Genomic DNA, 19,465 nt, shown 5'->3' on the forward strand with positions numbered 1-19,465 from the left:
CACTTTTAGCAAGAAACACATACATTTATCTAATGAAGCTTTTGTAGTGAACTTTAACCGAACCGAAAGCGAACAACGACAACAACGGATAGTAAACCGAGAGGAAATGGAGCCCCTGCTCTCTTTGTCGCGGACACGGAAACGTAGTTGCGAAGGGAACTATTTTTTTTTTGTTAAAAAGTTGTTTTGTAGCCAAACGCGCACAGATCGAAAATCAAATCAATCAAACAGCAAAGCAAGAAAGCGGATACATACACACGAACACTAACATATTCTAATAAGAAAACATTTTTGCAATAGAAAGAAAGGAATATTACAGAATATTTAATTACACACGATATAAAAAATGGATTTTATCCACTATTTTTTGCTGTATTCAAATTTTTTAAACAATTTCAAAAACATTTTAATACTTTTTTCCATTTTTAATAATTTTGCAACACAAATTTAACCGATCACTATCACGGACGTCTACACTTGATGAACGCGACGAAAGAACTAAATGGGTTGCCAATTTTGAAACTCTCTCTTACCGGTATGATGGGGTATATCTGGGACTTAACGAAGGAATGTTGGAACGAAGATTGAATGCATGTGTACTGGAAATGGGCAATTTCTCTGGGAGTAATTCTAATGGAAATGGAAAGGGAATATGAATATAGTTATTTTAACCTTAAATTAATGGAACGAGGACCAAATACACACCCTTTTTTCATTTTAAATTGTATATAGGCTAGAAGAGAATAAATTATTCAAACTCTTATTTTTGTTTTTTTTTATTGACCAAATGGCCCAACCAAAATGGCGCATAAGGAGAAATGGACATGGCTGAATGTGGCACACAGAATGCAAGGAACGGAACATGGTAAAGCCTTACGATTATATTTTTTTAGAAGACCTTTGTCTTAAGCTACCAAAACAGGAGTGAAATTTGTTAAAGAATACTTTTTAAAGGACCTTCAGAAGAGTGGAGTTTTTAAAGAATATTTTTTGAAGGACCTACAGAAGCGTGCATTTTATAATGGATATTTTTTCAAGGACCCACACAGGCGTGGATTTTTGAAATAATATTTTTTTCAAGGACCAACAGCAGCGTGGATTTTTTAAAGAATATTTTTTTCACGTACCAACAGAAGCGTGGATTTTTTAAAGAATATTTTTTTACGTACCAACAGAAGCGTGGATTTTTTAAAGAATATTTTTTTCACGTACCAACAGAAGCGTGGATTTTTTAAAGAATATTTTTTTCACGTACCAACAGAAGCGTGGATTTTTTAAAGAATATTTTTTTCATGTACCAACAGAAGCGTGGATATTTAAAGAATATTTTTTTCATGTACCAACAGAAGCGTGGATATTTAAAGAATATTTTTTTCATGTACCAACAGAAGCGTGGATATTTAAAGAATATTTTTTTCATGTACCAACAGAAGCGTGGATATTTAAAGAATATTTTTTTCATGTACCAATAGAAGCGTGGATTTTTTAAAGAATTTTAGTTTCTAAAGAATTTTGGTTTTTTAAAGAATGTTTTTTTTCAAGGACCAACAAAGGCGTGGATTTTTTAAAGAATTTTAGTTTCTAAGTCTGCTTTTCCACAGGCAGATTTTTATTTGGCAAATTTTTTGTTTTCTCTTTTGAAATTTTCGCTTGCTTTTCCATTAGCAAATTTTTCTTTGCCAAATTTGCGAATCAAAATACAAAAGATAGAAAATAAAAGTCAAAAGTGTTTGCATTTTAAAGATTTTTTTTAATATTTTATTTATTTTTTATATATTTTAATATATAAACTGCAAAAATTAAAAATTAAATTTCACTTAAAGCAACAGGTTTGTAAACAAAAGCCAAAAGGAAATGTCAAGAAAATTGTTTTCAACGAACAGAGCAAAGCAGAATTTGCGTGTACGGCAAATTCTGAACAGGCTTATTCTCGTTTTTCTTCCTCACACCCCTCTCGCCTACAAACTCAGTATTTGCCAAATAAAAATTTGCCTGTGAAAAGCAGACTAAAGAATATTGGTTTTTTAAAGAATGTTTTTTCAAGGACCAACACAGGCGTGGATTTTTTAAGACATTTATTTTCTAAAGAATGTTTTTTTAAGAATATTTTTTCAAGGACCAACACAGGGTGGATATTTTAAAAAAATATTTTTTCAAAGAAATACAGAAACGTGAATTTTTTTAAGAATATTTTTTTTAAGGACCAACAAAGGCGTGGATACTTTAATGGATATTTTTTCAAGGAAATACAGAATCGTGAATTTTTTTAAAGAATATTTTTTTCAAGGACCTACAGTATCCTGCATTTTTTTAAGAATATTTTTCCAAGGACCTACAGAATCGTGCATTTTTTTAAAGAATATTTTTCCAAAGACCTACAGAAGCGTGGATTTTTTTAAAGGGGTTTTCTTCAAGGATCTTAAGAAGCGTGATTTTTTAATGAATATTTCTTCAAGGACCCACAGAAACGTGGATTTTTAAAAGAATATTTCTTCAATGACATAAAGAAGCGTGGATTTTTTAATGAATATTTCTTCAAGGGCCTACAGAAGCGTGGATATTTTTAATGAATATTTCTTCAAGGGCCTACAGAAGCGTGGATATTTTTAATGAATATTTCTTCAAGGACCCACAGAAACGTGGATTTTTTAAAGAATATTTCTTCAAGGACTTACAGAAGCGTGGATATTTTTAAAGAATATTTTTCAACAGAATTGTGGATTTTTTAAAGAATATTTCTTCAAGGACCTACAGAAGCGTAGATTATTAAAGAACAATTCTTCAAGGACTTACAGAAGCGTGGATATTTTTAAAGAATATTTTTCAATAGAATTGTGGATTTTTAAAAGAATATTTCTTCAAGGACCTAAAGAAGCGTAGATTTTTAAAGAAAAATTCTTCAAGGACTTGCAGAAGCGTGGATATTTTTAAAGAATATTTCTTCTAGGACTTACAGAAGCGTGGATATTTTTAACAAATATTTCTTCAAGGAACTACAGAATATTTTTAAAGAATATTTTTTAACAAGTATTTTTCAACAGAACCGTGGATTTTTAAATAATATTTATTTAGGGACAGAAGCCTGGATTTTTTAAAGAATATTTTTTTTCAATGTTTTTTCAAGGTCCAACAGCACCGTGAATTTTTTAAAGAATATTATTTCAAGGACCAACAAAGGCGTTGATTTTTTAAAAAAATATTTTTTTCACGGACCTCAACGAAGAGCCCTCAACGAAGAGCCACAACGAAGGGTCCACCACATCAAAACACTTTTCCCGAGTTCCAGATTTCAATATTAAGAGCTAAATTTTTTAAGTAATAATTCTCTTTTGGCCTATATGAAACTAGCTTTTCCAAGAGAAAATGTCCCATTTCAATACACACTCTTAAATATCAAAGGAAACCGATTCGATCAATCTTCATTTCACCCTCATTCGTTAACTGCCATAGAAGTTCCAGAACTGTTCCCTCAATTAGATATTTCGTCACGTTCTCACTATGTGTCCATCATGCTACCCCGCATATTTCATGGAAAAATATATGTTCTGGAAAAAAGTAACAAGTGTGTGTGTGTGTGTAAAATTCACAATTTGCATATGTCCAGATTCCATTTCCCCTTAGGCGCCATTTTTTAAATTACTCTCTTTTGGCCTTCATGAAATCTGAAGTGTAAAACAAGGTGCTCATATGTATCTCATTCCCCGTTCAAGGTTAAAAAACTCCAATATGTTCACATTCCTTTCGTTTCTCATAACTACTCCAGAAGAAAATGCGCCTTTTCAGTACACTCTCTTAAAAATCGATGGAAAACAATGCAATCAATATTCGTTCCAAAATTCCTTCGTTAAGTCCCAGATATTCTCCATCCATACCGGTAAAAGAGAGTTTCAAAATTGACCACCCATTTAGTTCTTTCGTCGCGTTCATAAAGTGTAGACATCCGTGGTAGTGATCGGTTAAATTTTTGTTGCAAAATAATTGAAAATAGAAAAAAAGAATTAAAAGTTTTTGAAAAAATTGAAAAAGTTGAATACAAAAAAAATGAATAAAATCGATTTTTTATTTTGTGTCTACTTAAATATTCTGTAATATTCCATTCTTTCTATTGCAAAATTGTTTTCTTATTAGAATATGTTAGTGTTCGTGTGTGTATGTATTTGCTTGCTTTGCTGTTTGTTCGATCTTTGCGCGTTTGGCTACAAAAAGCTTTTCAATACAAAGAAATATCTTCCCATTACAACAACGTATCCGTGTCCGCTACAAATGGAGCTACAGCTGCATTTCCTTTAGGTTTGCTATCTGTGTGCCGGTTAATAAATGTTTCGTTTCGGTATCGGTTCACCACAAAAGCTTATTTAGATAAATTTGTATATTTCTATTGAAAATTGTTCATCATTTAGTGCGGGTTCGAACCATAAAATGTGGTTTAATTTTCGAAGTCGTAGATAAAGCAATAAAAGGGATTTCGTAATTCAGTGTCTTAAATTTGTGTCCCAGTCGGGAAATTTAAAAATAAATATTAAAAAAGTGTAAAAAATGAAAAATACCCAATAAATTTACTTATTGTAACGGAGAAGAAGGAATTTAAAAGGTAAGTGCTTGCAAGTTGTCTAACCACGTTTCTATTGCCACCCTCTATTGTTTGTTATTGAAAAAATCCTATTAAGCGAATGAAATATCCGATTGCTGCTGTGTGCCACAAACTTTTACTGGTCAACAAAGACGTTTATCTCTATTCATTCTGTTGTAACATATATATTTGTTGATAAAATATATTCTGTACTACTCGAACAATCGATTTGATATAATAAATGCCAATATCAATCGATATTTTCTCACATACTGCAAAAATATTCCGGCCTTCTTCAATAAGGAATATCGAAATTGAATCGTTACTTTAGGTTAATTCCAATTTTTTGAGTTTTTATTTCAAATATTTATATATTTTAATTATTTATTGTTTTCTACTAATTCCAGTAATTTCTGGTACATTCGGACCTTCATTTTCTATAATAAGGGTTTTTTCGAATGTTGGGTGTACTGTACAATTTGTTGCCAAATTTGATAGATTTTACAGATTTTTTAAATTTTTTATCTGTAAATGATTTTACATAATTTAACATAATTTAACGAAAGTAAGGAGTTTTTTTAAATTATTTCAAAAAAATGCAGTAAAGAAAAAAATCACACAATGTTTTAAATATGTGGTCACATCAAAGGCGACGTTTTTTATAAAAACCGTTATTTATGGAAAAATTGCATGAAATAATTTTCTATTTTCACACTAAATCTCTTAAGTGCAGTATATCTAAGTGTTCTGAATTGGAAAAAAAAAATTAAAAAAAAAACTTCCAACAAATCGAGGGCTGATCAAAAAAATTTTTACCACAGTTAATGTTTTAACGACGTGAACACCTCGGTATATTGTGAGACTTATCAGCGCATTGCTTCTTATAAATCCAATATTAACCCTTTGAGCCCCGAATTTTTTCTGTGACAAAAGAACAATTTTTTGTACACAAATGCAGCTATCCTAAGTAGGATATAAACAACATTTGACGTCGCTACATCCCTGCATTCGGGTGATACCGTACGTTCTTTCCGAAAAATAATAGTCCAATATCAACAAAAGCTAATGCAATATCGACAAAAAAATCACTTTTAATTATTCCTGAGGTTTTTTTATAATACCCAACAACAATTCACACATTTCGAATACAAATAAATTATTTGGACTGTATACACAAATTGGTATTGTACATATTTGGGCAGTCATCTATGTATTGAAAAGCGTATGACTTGACCAAAAATTTGAATTTTTTATATTTTTCTTTTGATATGTGTCGTCCATAATCAGCTCACGTATTAACTATAAGCTCTGACGTATTAACTATAAGCTCTGAAATAATTTGTTGCCTGTGGGCAACATTCGGTTGGCCCAAACTTTACACGATTTGGCCCAAACTTTACACATCATAATATTTTCACCAATCAAGTCCGAAGATGAGAATCAAGTTCACTCCTTTTAGTAGCTCCCCCACAAAGTGTCAATATTTTCAGTTTTTTAATTAAATATTAAAAAAATTGAATATCCGATTGACCCAAACTTTGCACATTGTTGAATTTTTACCAACTCAAATATCCATCCACTTCATCTGGTACCTTTGAAATTCTATTACCATCCCACAAAGGGTCATCTTTTTTAATCTATTGTTTGTACATTGTAATATAATTTAAATCCGGAGATGGGGTCTATAGGACAGCCTCTTGTTCTGGTAACTTTCCATAGATAGTCAACTTTTTAACAAAAACATATATATATATATATACCTTATATACAGCAAATAATAAAAACTGTGTATAAATCCGTATACCTCCGCAAAACATTAGCTGACGGTATATACAGAGACTAACACATTTTACTTGTTTCCCTATTACAGTCTTAAAAGAGCTATCGTTTCGAACTTTGGAGTCCAACTTCTATTATCTTGACCCATAATAAAGAGCCCTTTACAATATTTCAGGTTATAACCATTTCTATATTCGTAGACACTCCAGAATTATTTGTCATTCTTTCCACCAATTTTGGTTATGCCGGATGTACTCCCATGATTCATATTCATAAAATACCAGCCAGTCGTTGGAACTTCGTTTGCGATTTTTTAGCAATCAAAATCCATCTAATCCTAAATACCATTTCCTATACTTTATTCGTCTATCAAATACCAATGGTACGAAAATTATAACCTTTTCGATAATCATAGACACGCCCATTTTTCAATATTTTGGGCATATGTCGGAGTTACTTCTATGATTCATATTATGTCACAGTAGCAAGTACCGCAATTAAGTTTTCGAGTGATACTTTCCACTTATCCACATTGTATTATTGCTCAAAAGAGCTGTCGTTTACACCATTCCAAGACATTATCTTGTCAATAATTGGTAAAATTTCCGTACAGTTAAATAACAGTTTTACAAAGAACCACATCAAGTTCTGTTTGAAATTTCTAGAAATTGCTTTGGGCGAAAGAATTGGAACTAAGTGCTAATTTTATTTCCAAAAACCATACCTTTGTCTCAACACCACATACTTATCAAAATACCTTATCAAAATTTAGGATTTACTACCCTTGCTTTAAAATTACAACCATTTAGAACTTTTCAAACCTATATTTTAACCTTATCCCTAAACGAACAACAACTCTCATTACAAGTTTCATTATTATATATATTAGCCAAATATGGTAACTTCATAATGCCCTCTCATAAAAGTCCTACTCTCTATTTGAAAAAACTCTAGTAGTCGATTTTCACAATTCTACATAGAAACCAATTTTTTATCATTAAAAAAATTTTGTAATGCAAGAAAAAGATGATAATCTCTGATAAACTTCCCAACCAAGCTCCCGAAGTTTCTGGCGAGTCACTGTATATGTGTGTGGCCTAGCGTTGTCCTCTCCTGTTGGCAAATTCTGGCAGTGTCTGGTCAATTGATATCTTCAAACTATCCAGTTGTTGACTGTAGAGGTCAGAATTTAGCGTTTGGCCATATGAAAGCAGCTCATAATAAATAATTCCCTTCCAGTCTCACCAAAAGCATATCAGAACCTTTCTGGCCGTTAGACCTGGTTTGGCCACCGTTTGAGGTACTTCACCGCTCTTTGATCGTTTTCGCTCAGGGTTAATACCATTTTTTTTCCATTTTAGTGCATTTTTGGAAATAAGCATCTCCTAATTCTATTTTTTTCAACCTTAGACAATTACAAATAATAATTGGTACACTTTTAATGTGAGATGCCACAAATCCTTTCCTCTCCACTTTCTTTCCTTTCCAAATCAATAACAGTCAGTCCCATTTTCATTTTGAATAAATTGTAGTACCCTTTTCCTGGTGCATATTAAAACAAACCCAGGCTTATCATACAACTACGCAGCTATACTAAGCCACAGACAAAAATTCAAGATTCTTACTTTTTTTCTTCGCATACAAAATTTGAAGATCAAAAGAAATCAAAATTAGAATTATTTTAGTGTAAAACTCTTATTTTTTATTCTATAACAAAACTTATATCTAAATACATACATATTATATCATTTAATTACGTTAAACAAAATTAGGATTATTTGTTTATTCTTTTCTCTAATTAAAATTTTATACCGTAACTACCGATGATTCCTTAGCCATTACGGATTGTTTCAAATTGGACGTTCTATTTGTATCCTGAACAAAATGTATGACATCATCTTGATTATTGGAGACATCAGCGGCAGCCGTCAGCAATTCCAAAGAGCCTTGCAATTCCAATAGATCGTAGGTTATTGCCACTTCACGTTCCAAAACATATGACAATTCTAGGAACTTTTTACCCACAGTACCGGTAAATGTGTGTATCTTATCTTCGTAGACATCGAGTAGTGTGGTAGCTACATCGATGAGAACACGCATAAAACGATGTTCACTAATATAACGGCAGATGAAACCGATAATTTGACACAATGATGCATCATCACGCGGCGCCAGTGCGCGATTCAAACCCTTACGGTGTATCAATTCTTGCATAACACTCACAATTATTTCCGGAGATTTTGTTGACAAGCCACGACCCATAACCGAATCCAAACATTTACTATATTCATAACGTTTCAAATGTCTATCGTATTTCTCCAGACGTAGTCTCTGTTCTTCGGTAATCTGATGATCTACAGCAATATCGGGTTTGGCAGAAATAATGTTTGCCTTACGACGTGATTTCGCTTGTTTGGGACGGGCAGGAGCTTCCATATTTTGTATAGAAATCAGGCCATCAACCATACCGGCCACCACAGTTTGATCGTTGGGAGCAACACCCAAACTCAACACAGCATTGGGATAATCTAGGGTATGGACTGTTTGATATGTAGATACATCGTAAATTTTGACATGACGATCTAAACCTCCGGAGAGGATACGTTTTCCATTGGAACCCAAACGTAAACAGGTAACGGTTTTATGATGTTGCGAAAGTTTTGTCAAAAGACGGCAGCCAGCAAAAGCATCCCAAACACGAACTTCCGTGCCACCAGCACTAATGAAAATACCACCAGTTGGTAGGAAAAGCAATGACTCCACCGGACTGCCATGATCCACAGTCATAGTAACTTCTTTGGTACGTGTATCGTACAAATTAATTTTACCATCATAACCTCCGGAAACAATAACATCGGCAGAGACTGGATTTACTGTACCAGCTCGTATATAGTCATCATGGGAGGCGAATGTGTGAATCGATTTTTCGCTGGCCACATCCCATAGTTTTACCGTTTTATCATCTGAAAAACTGGCAATATGCAACAGGTCCGATGTGAAATTGACTCTATGCACCGGCGCTTTATGACCCTTGAATAGACGCAGCACATTTTTACTTGAAGTATCGAACAACTTCACCAGACCCTGTTCATCACCAGCCACCAACAGACGTCCATCTTGTCGGAAGGTTCCACCATAGGCTGTCTCTTGAAAACGTGACAAATTCTTGACAACTAATTTCGTTATGGGATTGTAGATTTGCACCCTCACGGAACAGGTCACGGCAAAGTAGTGTGGTTCAATGGGTGAAAAATCAATATAATCGATGGCACCAAACTCCTTGGCCAATGTGGGAACCTAATTTAAAGGGAATGAAATTGAGAATTGTTAAGATAATTTTATACACTAGGAGAGTTACAAAAACAAACTTACACTCAATCTTTTCCAGTATTCTGTGTCCGGTGTAACCACCTGTCCAGTTTTGGGATACTTCTTGACATTTAAGGGTTTAAAACTGGTCATTTTTGTTGGGTTTTTTTACTTAAAAAATTAAAATATTTAAATGAAATACAAATAAAAACCAATTCCTCTAAAAAATCCAGCAGCTTGCTGCCAATGTTTTGACATTTATCGACTACACGTGCTGTCAACAAAACAATAACAGTGTTGTATTTCATTACATTGACAGAGAATGTTAACGCGGGTGCGTTTTACGCTTGCTGGTATTTTCTCAAAAGGGAAGGGAATTTTGGAATTTCAAAATTAGATATTTTACATTTTACAATAAATAAGAATTATTTTATAATTGCGAGAGGTGTAAGGAGAAACCTTCACTATCTATAGAGAAAGATCCATTGGTACTAGAGAGAATCACAGAGAAGTAATGTATTGGAGGAAGGGGACTCCTTTGAACAGCGCTGTTAAACGACATATACTTTATGACGATTTATTTGACATATATGCAAAGGAATTGACAATTGAAACCCATTGGGTTAACGAAATCCGGTTAAATGTAAACGTACTATTAAATAGCGATGTAAAATATTTGCAACCGGTAACCCATTTTTATACCCTTCACCACACTGTGGTACGGGGTGCATATGTTTGTAACAGGCAAAAGGAAACGAGATAGACACATAGTTTCTTTTGAGAATATGCATTTCTTTCTGAGTCGATATGCATAAATCGTCCGTCCGTCTGTCCATGTTAAATTGTAAACAATTATAATTTATAATCCGAATTGAATGAAATTTGACAGAACTCATTTATTTTGCACAAAGACGAACCCTATAGAAACTTAAGAAAATCGGTTCAAATTGCTCCCACATATATTTTCGTTTGATTTTTTCTAAATGGTGCACCAAATCACCAATGTTTGTCCGATTAAGACACAATTTTGCACAGCGAACTGAATTAGGTGCAGATTGATCCATGCGAAATTTTGTTAAAATCGGTTCAGATTTAGATATAGTTCCCATATATATTTTCGTTCGATTTTATCTAAATTGTGCACCAAACTCCCAAACGGTTCAGATTTAGATATTGCTCCCATATACATTTTCGTCCGATTTTATCTAAATTGTGCAACAAACTCCCAATATTTGGCCGATTGACACAACATTTGGTACACCGAACTCCGATTTAGATAAAATTTTGTTGAAATCGGTTCAGATTTACATATATTTCCATATAATTTTGGCCGGATTTCATACAAATGTTACACCAAAAATTCAAGTCTGCCAGATTGACATGCAATTTTGTATAGATTTCAGAATGGTATGTGAAGAGGTCACTTAATTAAACCAAAATGTCAAATTACAGCCATTTCGATCTTCATCTTCAAAACCACCTTAGGCTTTTTGTAGGAATGGGCCTTGTCAAAAGAATGTTATGCTATTATCTGCGAGGACATCTATACGAAATGCCAAATGGCAGCGATTAATTTTTGAAATTTTAGTCCAGGGATTGGTTGATTTAAGGGCCCATAAGCTAACAATATATATATATAGTCACGGGTGCTCTCATAATATAATATATCAGTCTGGAAAAGGCTGCAATATCGATTTAACTCAAATCTGAAATAAAATATATAGGTTTTTATGATATTTTTGGGATGGACGAAGACAGCCCATCCTTCGAAAATATTCTATTTGAAAGAAAATTCTGTAGCGTAGCCGATGATGGCATCTTTTCATATTGGAAAATCTGAAATCTCCAGCCGAAGGCCAGTTACTCAGAATAAGAATTATATTTTAAAGAAAGTAGCCTGTGTTGGTTCTGCCCGTAGGATAAAGTCTTTAATACCCAGTCGATGACCAGCCATCCACAAAACTAGTTATTTGATTTAAAATACATTAAATTGATACCAATATTGCCTTGGATAATTTTAAAAAGCAGGGGAAAATACAAAGAACATTAAAGGACCATATCTCCGGAAATATGGATTTCGGCAAGAAAAAATATATATCGTTGTTATCAAAGTTATCTGTTGTAAAAATTTAAAAGATCGGGCTCTTAGCTAGACTTCTTCCAATACGTTTTTACAACACCATATTTTCCACACAATTTGTTTTGGTATGCCAATATTGCATTTAAGTATTCATGTGGCAACTATTCTGCCTTCTTATTTATCAGCCCAACTCGCTATTGTGAATGATTCTTCAATTTTGACAAATCACAACAAAACATCAACATCTTGTTGGGCACGTCATCCTTCAAATAGAATCAAGTTTCAATTTCTATTTTTTTCAATATAAAAACACAACAAAAATGGTAAATATTTTTCTCCATTATCCAAGTATCACACAATAAATTGTATTTACAGAGTGCTCTCTTCAATTTCCAAAGTCTGCTGTCGGTAATTTTATTGATGATTTGCACCTGTGCGTATCTACGCTCTCTATTCCCCAGTATCATTGACCGTAACAAGACCGGGTGGGTAAAATTTATTTTTAAAACAAGGTTCAGCTATATAATTCACTATTGTATCCTTTTTTGGTCCACAGGCTATTGGGTGTTTTCTGGAAACTGGCACGGATAGGTGAACGAAAATCACCATACGTGGCGGTGGCGTGTATTATCATGGCAGCATCGCTGCTATTTTGGACGTGATTGATATTTTGTGATGGCAGCATCAGCAGCAGTTACTCCATGGACTTGTACCCACAGATTTGAAGGCTATGAGTGATTTTATTTTTTATAATAATTATCCACTCCAGTGTTGGTTTTTTTCGGTTAATTGAACAATTTTGCATTTCCTTGTTTTTTGTAGAATTAATCCTCTCCATATATGTATGAGTGTGTATGTAAATACATTATTTTTTAAGACAATTTGTAAGCTACTTCTTTTCGGTGGGCTGAGCAACATAGAAGTACGGTGTTGTTTGGACTGGAAAAGTTTTGCTATATCTACAGCAAATTTAGCAAACAAGAGAAATTTGAAATTACACAATAGGAAGTAGACGAGGACTATATTTCTTGACAGTTCAAATGGTTGGAAGTCTTGGTCGGAATACTGCAAATGTAAGTTGTATGTAAATACTGATAAGCGAGAATGCCAACTTCACAACTAAAATAGTGGATTAACTTATGATACCAGTGGATCAATATCCTATCGGTGAAGAATGAAATATCAATGACACGTAAAGTTTAGTTTTGAAATTGTTACCGCAGGGCCCAGATTAGAAAGATATAACCTTTTCCTTGAGAACTACCTTACTTCCAGATATATATTCCACCAAAATTCCGTTGGGAAACTGATTTGAAATATAAATGGATGGAAATTCTTCGGCACGGAATTTAAGACTATCTCCATTTGACAGTGCATACAGAGGATACGCAACAGAATTTTATTTTAAAATAAAAACCTTTTTGTGGGTTGTTGGCCTCTCATAGTTATTAAGTTATTTTCTCATGGATAGATGCCTACACCGGCTAAGCGACATAATCGCCTTTTAAATAAAAAATTCCGAACTTTGGTAGGTATGTAACCGCCATAAAATATTATACCCATTGAATATACGGAACTATGTACGAAATAAGGGCTTCCGAAAAAAATATATTGTTGTAATCTGGGTCTAGAATTGAGCTTTTACAATTCGTGTATTAACTAACACCAGCACATTCCTTTGCACTCTTTATAATTGACCAAACGATCTGGAGCAAATATGCACATATGATAGGAATAATTAATATTATCAAAATGTGTGATTAGAAATTTTGCCTTTAATCAGACAAAGGCGAAATGCAAAATGTGAACGGTGTTTATGGTTCAGATACTATAAAAGCCAGGAAGGTGAAATGAAGACCATGACAGCTCTCTTTTATCGACGCGGTGATCGCTGATTTTACATATATCTATACATATATAAATGGACGTATTAGCAACCGTGGCATCCACCATTTGGTATGCCTTAACAGTGCGCTATCCAAAATTTATCTCTACACAAAATCTAATACACGTTATTCTAGGTTCGAGTACAAAATGGAAAAATTCGCTGTTGCAAACATAAATTTACTGTGAAAAAAATTCATTTCGGGGGGGGGGGGCCGGGCCCCCCGGGCCGCCCCCCTGCGTACGTCCCTGATGGGAGCTATATCTAAATCTCAACCTATTTCAACAACATTTCGCATACATCAATCAGGGCCCAATTCAGTACTCTATGCAAAATTTTATCTCAATCGGACCAATATTGGCAGTATGGTGCACCATTTACATAAAATCGGACGAACTTTATATGGGAGCTATATCTAAATCTGGACCGTACTTTTTGTCTTAATCAGACCAATATTCGGAGTTCGATGCACCTTTTACATAAAATCAAAATCTGAAATGTGACATGTGCCAAATTTCATCCAAATGGGATCATAAATGCGACCTTACTTTGTTCACAAAAATACTTTTACGGACAGACGGGTTTATCTCGATTTCTTTTGCGTATTACAAACATATGCACAAAGATCACGTTCCATTTTGTCTATATTGAAAGACGTAAGGACATTTCCAACCGAAATGGCTGTAATTCAGTATTCCGATTCTTATTGCGTAAAACAATTTCTTCGTAGAAATTATTCTTGTCATATATTGACATAACCCCTATACAAAGTGCTGACCGATTTTACGAATTTTGAGTGTTCAACAAATGTCAGATGGTTGCCAAATCTGGTCCGGGTGAACTTAAAAATGTTATTACTTTTTATATCCTCAGCCTTATGGCTAACGAGGGTGCATCATTAAAATATGGGTTTTTGACCCTAAGTTTCTTTGGGTCACACCCGTTTCCTCACAATAATAACTCTCGAAGCGTGTAACCCATTTAAGGGGACCTCCCCATTCTCGGGGTCAAAAATTTTGTTGATATAATTCGAATCTACACTAATTAAAGAATGTCCCTACAAAATTTCAAATGAAAATCTCAAGAACTCTTGAAGAGCCGATTTATTGTGTCAGCATCAAGTGACGGCTGAAGGGCTTCTCAAACTTTAAACGCGTTTTTCTCTAAACATTTTTTTGCGAATGGCGGGCACGATAACTCAAAAACTAATAACCCAATCTACTTCAAATTTTTACACGTTTCTCTGTGAGTGTATAGCTATCGTATGAACTAGGATAAAGCCAATCGGAGATGATCTTCCTTATTTTTTAACTTGGGTTTTGGTAAAAAATGCGATTTTCCAAAAATATATATATATTTTGTTAATTTTAAAGCGAAGTCAATAATCCTAGTTCATACGAATTCCGATGTTTCAGTGAGAAGTTATCATGCCCGCCATCAAAAATAAGGATTTTTTTTTGATTACAAAAAACAACAACAAAACAATAACAAAAATTTTTTGTAAATTATTTTTCTTCTAATTTAAATCTTCAAGTATATATGTGTTAAGTTACAAACCTTAACAAGCATTGGTATTGATTTACCAGCCCATTGAAAATTTTGAAAAATTAAAATTGAGAATGGGTGGGGTTCCCTTAAGATAAACTTTCCACATCCAACTATTTGTTCCAAACATTGTTCAAGTTCAAATATAAGGGATATTTGTTCATTCTTCGGCCCACTCGGCAATACTTCGCTGAAAGTTTTATACTATCATGCGATTTGAACCAAATTTTGCACAACCTAATATTTTATGAATCAAAGTAAAATTTGGAGCTTTTCGGATCTCTCCTTCTATTAACTTCCTCACAAAGGATCGAACATAACATCCAATTTAGTACAAACTTTGCCAAGGTAGATATATAAGGTAGCCGCATCGGCGAATTGGGAACATGATATGTCAAAATTGTTATCAAGGCGAATGAAAATGAATTCGCCTTTTATTTTTCAACCAATCAGAACAAAGCATTTGTGAAGTTTTATAAAATATTTATTTACATTTTTAAATTTGTGTGTTTTTTTGCAAATCGTAAATTTATGAAGCATAAATGATAAAAATGATTCGTTAATGTTAAGGAACTGATGACAACGAATACATTTTTGGAGAAACGAAGACGTGGACCCATTTTGAATATGTTTTCTGTGGTAGTAGCACCTCAGCATACCAAACTCAACATATGTGGAAATCTAAGGTTCGAAATTACAACCACATTATTGAAATTGGGACGTATCATTATATGGAAGCGAACATAGAAAGTTTTGCAAGGAAATTTGCATTCAATAAGAAACCAAAATGCCAAATTGAAGAAACTGAATTCTAACAATATTTAACATCTCCAGGATGCAGTTCTGGTTTCCTAGATCAATATCCTTATCATATGAATTGTCTATTCTGAAGGTCTCATTCGAAAATTAAGGCTTCGTTCGCCCTTAGATTATTGATACACGTTTTATTATACGGTATATAATGAGGAAATTTTTTACGTGAAATGCGCCATCAAATCGTTATAGAAAGTCCCAAGATAATAGATTTTTATAATTTTTTATGTGAAGGTATCCTATACATAACCTATATATTTTGTTTTCAGAAATTGTCTTCATTAATTTTCATTTTTAATTTTATTTTTTTTTTCGGCGAATTCAAGAAAAGAAATGTTGTGACATATAATATTACCACCAGCTGGCTTGATACTGTTACCTCATTAATATACCTTGAACTTTGCATTTTGTAATATTTTTGACAAACTGGTGCCGGGTAATAAAATAGTCGGACTCGTCTATTTTATTTGAGGAAAATAAAGATCATAGCGCCATCTACCATATACTACATAAACCAAAATTATGTCTTTGAACTCCACTAGAGGTCGCCTACGTCTTGACATTTCCGTTACCATGACAACAGATTTCGATTTTAGTTTTGTATTCAATTTGACATTTTACCCAAAACAAATTAAAATAAACAACTAAACCAGAAAAACCTTAACTTTCAATCACAATGTTCAATTCGTATCCAAAACATTCGGGAATTTATTATGTTAAAGATGGTATTGAAAATTTGCAAATAAAAATACATTTTCGTAGTATTGGCAGTTTGTTGAAGTTACCCAAATTTGAGTTTCACAATAAGCAAGCAATGCAGGATTCATGGAAAAGCCGCAACGTGAGTGGAGTTTCCGAAGAAGATGACGATTCTACCACTACCACGATGGTGACATTTAAATGGCAGCAAAAAGTCTTCAGTGAATTGGAAAAGGAAATCTATAAGGATGAAAAGAATTGCATGACGGAACAGCAGCGAAAATATCATCAACAATTAAAGGAAGAGGAAAGAATGGCCAAAGACAAGGGAAAATTATCAAGGAAGAAGAATCGCCACAAGAAGGCAGGAAAACCAGAGGTGAATGAAGTGCCGGTGGAAGGTGGTCAAAAGATAATATTTTCCTATGTGGTGGATGATCATTTTAAGCCAAAAGATGCGGATGTAGATTCTTCGATTATATCGAAAAACATGTTGGCTTCCATAGAACCCTGTGAGGTTATGTATATTTATGCTGCCCTTAAACCAGATACCCAATTGGTGGTAATGAAATGGTTTGGAAAACAAAATTTGTTCTACATCTATCCGGATTTTAATCAATTTCAAATTGAGCCATATTATATTGAATTGGATACTGATTATCGTCATTTGTATGCCTATGGTATTGAGGATATATCGGTGAAACTCAAACCGCAGAAAAAGGAAGCGGATGAGTTCCTCTACTTACCCGAATTATCAACACATTGGTTGTACGAAGATGAGTTGTCGAAGAAGTTCGCAATGCCACCAAAAAGAACCCAACGTTGTGCGGTTTTGTTTACCCTTCAGGAAGTGAGCGGTTTGGAATATGATAATATTCACATTCGGTATGAAATTAAGTTGCCAGTGAATACCTTACTGGAGGAGGGTCTATTGGAGGGCTCAACACATTCAGCTTCCGCAAATGGTAATGGCACCACACACATTGGCTACACTTGGCAGTTGACGATATTATGTGAAGAACATTTCGATCCCTCTCAGTGTTTGAGAATTTATTTTGAAATCATATCCATCGATTCATGGTTAAGAGAACGTACCGAAGGTTATTGTCATTATTCCTTGAGGCTTATGAAACCCTTTCAACATAATGTGGACTTACAATGCCTTGTGCCAACGGAATCATTTGCGGATTCTTTGACTCGTTATTTTATTGGAGGTCGACGGAAATTTGATTATATGCGATTTGTTAAGGAGGAGCAGCAGGAAGAGGAGCATGTAGGACAAATCCATTGTCGTTATGGTGTTCGCATGCGGAATTCTGGCCAACTGAAATTATCCTGCCAATCTTTAACACAGCGTAATTGCGAGTTACTGAATCCATGTGCCAGCCGAACCAGTGGCATGACTTTAGATGATATTATGATGGCCTATAAGGAAGCGAGGAGGAGACTGGAAGCCATTACCCTAAAGTAGGATATTTATTTATATTTTTATGAAAAAAAAAAAAATAAAAGGCGTAAAATAAAAAAATAAAGGAATTTTTTGAGGAATATTATCTATTCTCAAGGCGTGGATTTTTTAAAGGAATTTTTTGAGGAATATTATCTATTCTCAAGGCGTGGATTTTTTTAAAGGAATTTTTTGAGGAATATTATCTATTCTCAAGGCGTGGATTTTTTAAAGGAATTTTTTGAGGAATATTATCTATTCTCAAGGCGTGGATTTTTTAAAGGAATTTTTTGAGGAATATTATCTATTCTCAAGGCGTGGATTTTTTAAAGGAATTTTTTGAGGAATATTATCTATTCTCAAGGCGTGGATTTTTTAAAGGAATTTTTTGAGGAATATTATCTATTCTCAAGGCGTGGATTTTTTAAAGGAATTTTTTGAGGAATATTATCTATTCTCAAGGCGTGGATTTTTTAAAGGAATTTTTTGAGGAATATTATCTATTCTCAAGGCGTGGATTTTTTAAAGGAATTTTTTGAGGAATATTATCTATTCTCAAGGCGTGGATTTTTTAAAGGAATTTTTTGAGGAATATTATCTATTCTCAAGGCGTGGATTTTTTAAAGGAATTTTTTGAGGAATATGAGGAATATTATCTATTCTCAAGGCGTGGATTTTTTAAAGGAATTTTTTGAGGAATATTATCTATTCTCAAGGCGTGGATTTTTTAAAGGAATTTTTTGAGGAATATTATCTATTCTCAAGGCGTGGATTTTTTAAAGGAATTTTTTGAGGAATATTATCTATTCTCAAGGCGTGGATTTTTTAAAGGAATTTTTTGAGGAATATTATCTATTCTCAAATTTTTTGAGGAATATCAACAATTCTCAATGCGTGGATTTTTTAAAGGAATTTTTTGAGGAATATTATCTATTCTCAAGGCGTGGATTTTTTAAAGGAATTTTTTGAGGAATATTATCTATTCTCAAGGCGTGGATTTTTTAAAGGAATTTTTTGAGGAATATTATCTATTCTCAAGGCGTGGATTTTTTAAAGGAATTTTTTGAGGAATATTATCTATTAAAGGAATTTTTTGAGGAATATTATTATTCTCAAGGCGTGGATTTTTTAAAGGAATTTTTTGAGGAATATTATCTATTCTCAAGGCGTGGATTTTTTAAAGGAATTTTTTGAGGAATATTATCTATTCTCAAGGCGTGGATTTTTTAAAGGAATTTTTTGAGGAATATTATCTATTCTCAAGGCGTGGATTTTTTAAAGGAATTTTTTGAGGAATATTATCTATTCTCAAGGCGTGGATTTTTTAAAGGAATTTTT

The 19,465-nt window shown here is 33.4% G+C and overlaps 3 protein-coding genes across 3 annotated transcripts; 2 read left to right on the plus strand and 1 right to left on the minus strand.

Moving 5' to 3' along the window:
• Positions 1-8,150: 8,150 nt before the first annotated feature.
• On the minus strand, positions 8,151-9,811 carry LOC133321253 (U3 small nucleolar RNA-associated protein 15 homolog). The gene is made up of 2 exons (XM_061530347.1): positions 9,722-9,811; positions 8,151-9,646 (listed from the first exon to the last, which is right to left on the minus strand). The coding sequence occupies exons 1-2, from the start codon at positions 9,809-9,811 to the stop codon at positions 8,156-8,158; spliced, it is 1,581 nt and encodes a 526-aa protein (XP_061386331.1). The 3' UTR covers positions 8,151-8,155.
• A 1,658-nt stretch (positions 9,812-11,469) lies between these two features.
• Positions 11,470-12,413, plus strand: LOC133321254 (protein kish-A). The gene is made up of 3 exons (XM_061530348.1): positions 11,470-11,572; positions 12,088-12,223; positions 12,295-12,413. The coding sequence occupies exons 1-3, from the start codon at positions 11,470-11,472 to the stop codon at positions 12,398-12,400; spliced, it is 345 nt and encodes a 114-aa protein (XP_061386332.1). The 3' UTR covers positions 12,401-12,413.
• A 4,244-nt stretch (positions 12,414-16,657) lies between these two features.
• On the plus strand, positions 16,658-18,151 carry LOC133321255 (tectonic-like complex member Mks1). Its single transcript, XM_061530350.1, has one exon. The coding sequence runs from the start codon at positions 16,658-16,660 to the stop codon at positions 18,149-18,151; it is 1,494 nt and encodes a 497-aa protein (XP_061386334.1).
• Positions 18,152-19,465: the final 1,314 nt, after the last annotated feature.

This window comes from Musca vetustissima, unplaced genomic scaffold (assembly GCF_032173495.1).
Source record: "Musca vetustissima isolate MV318-11 ecotype Yass unplaced genomic scaffold, APGP_CSIRO_Mvet_v1 utg517000, whole genome shotgun sequence".
Classification (NCBI taxonomy): domain Eukaryota; kingdom Metazoa; phylum Arthropoda; class Insecta; order Diptera; family Muscidae; genus Musca; species Musca vetustissima.

What these genes read in the sequence shown, in the direction of transcription:
- LOC133321253 (XM_061530347.1), bottom strand. Translation starts at nt 9,811, where the DNA reads ATGACCAGTTTTAAACCCTTAAATGTCAAGAAGTATCCCAAAACTGGA. An exon ending in AATACTGGAAAAGATTGAGT is followed by an intron (nt 9,647 to 9,721) that starts GTAAGTTTGTTT and finishes CCTTTAAATTAG; the next exon opens with GTTCCCACATTGGCCAAGGA.
- LOC133321254 (XM_061530348.1), top strand. Translation starts at nt 11,470, where the DNA reads ATGGCATCTTTTCATATTGGAAAATCTGAAATCTCCAGCCGAAGGCCA. An exon ending in AGCCTGTGTTGGTTCTGCCC is followed by an intron (nt 11,573 to 12,087) that starts GTAGGATAAAGT and finishes CCATTATCCAAG; the next exon opens with TATCACACAATAAATTGTAT. An exon ending in ATTGACCGTAACAAGACCGG is followed by an intron (nt 12,224 to 12,294) that starts GTGGGTAAAATT and finishes TTTGGTCCACAG; the next exon opens with GCTATTGGGTGTTTTCTGGA.
- LOC133321255 (XM_061530350.1), top strand. Translation starts at nt 16,658, where the DNA reads ATGTTCAATTCGTATCCAAAACATTCGGGAATTTATTATGTTAAAGAT.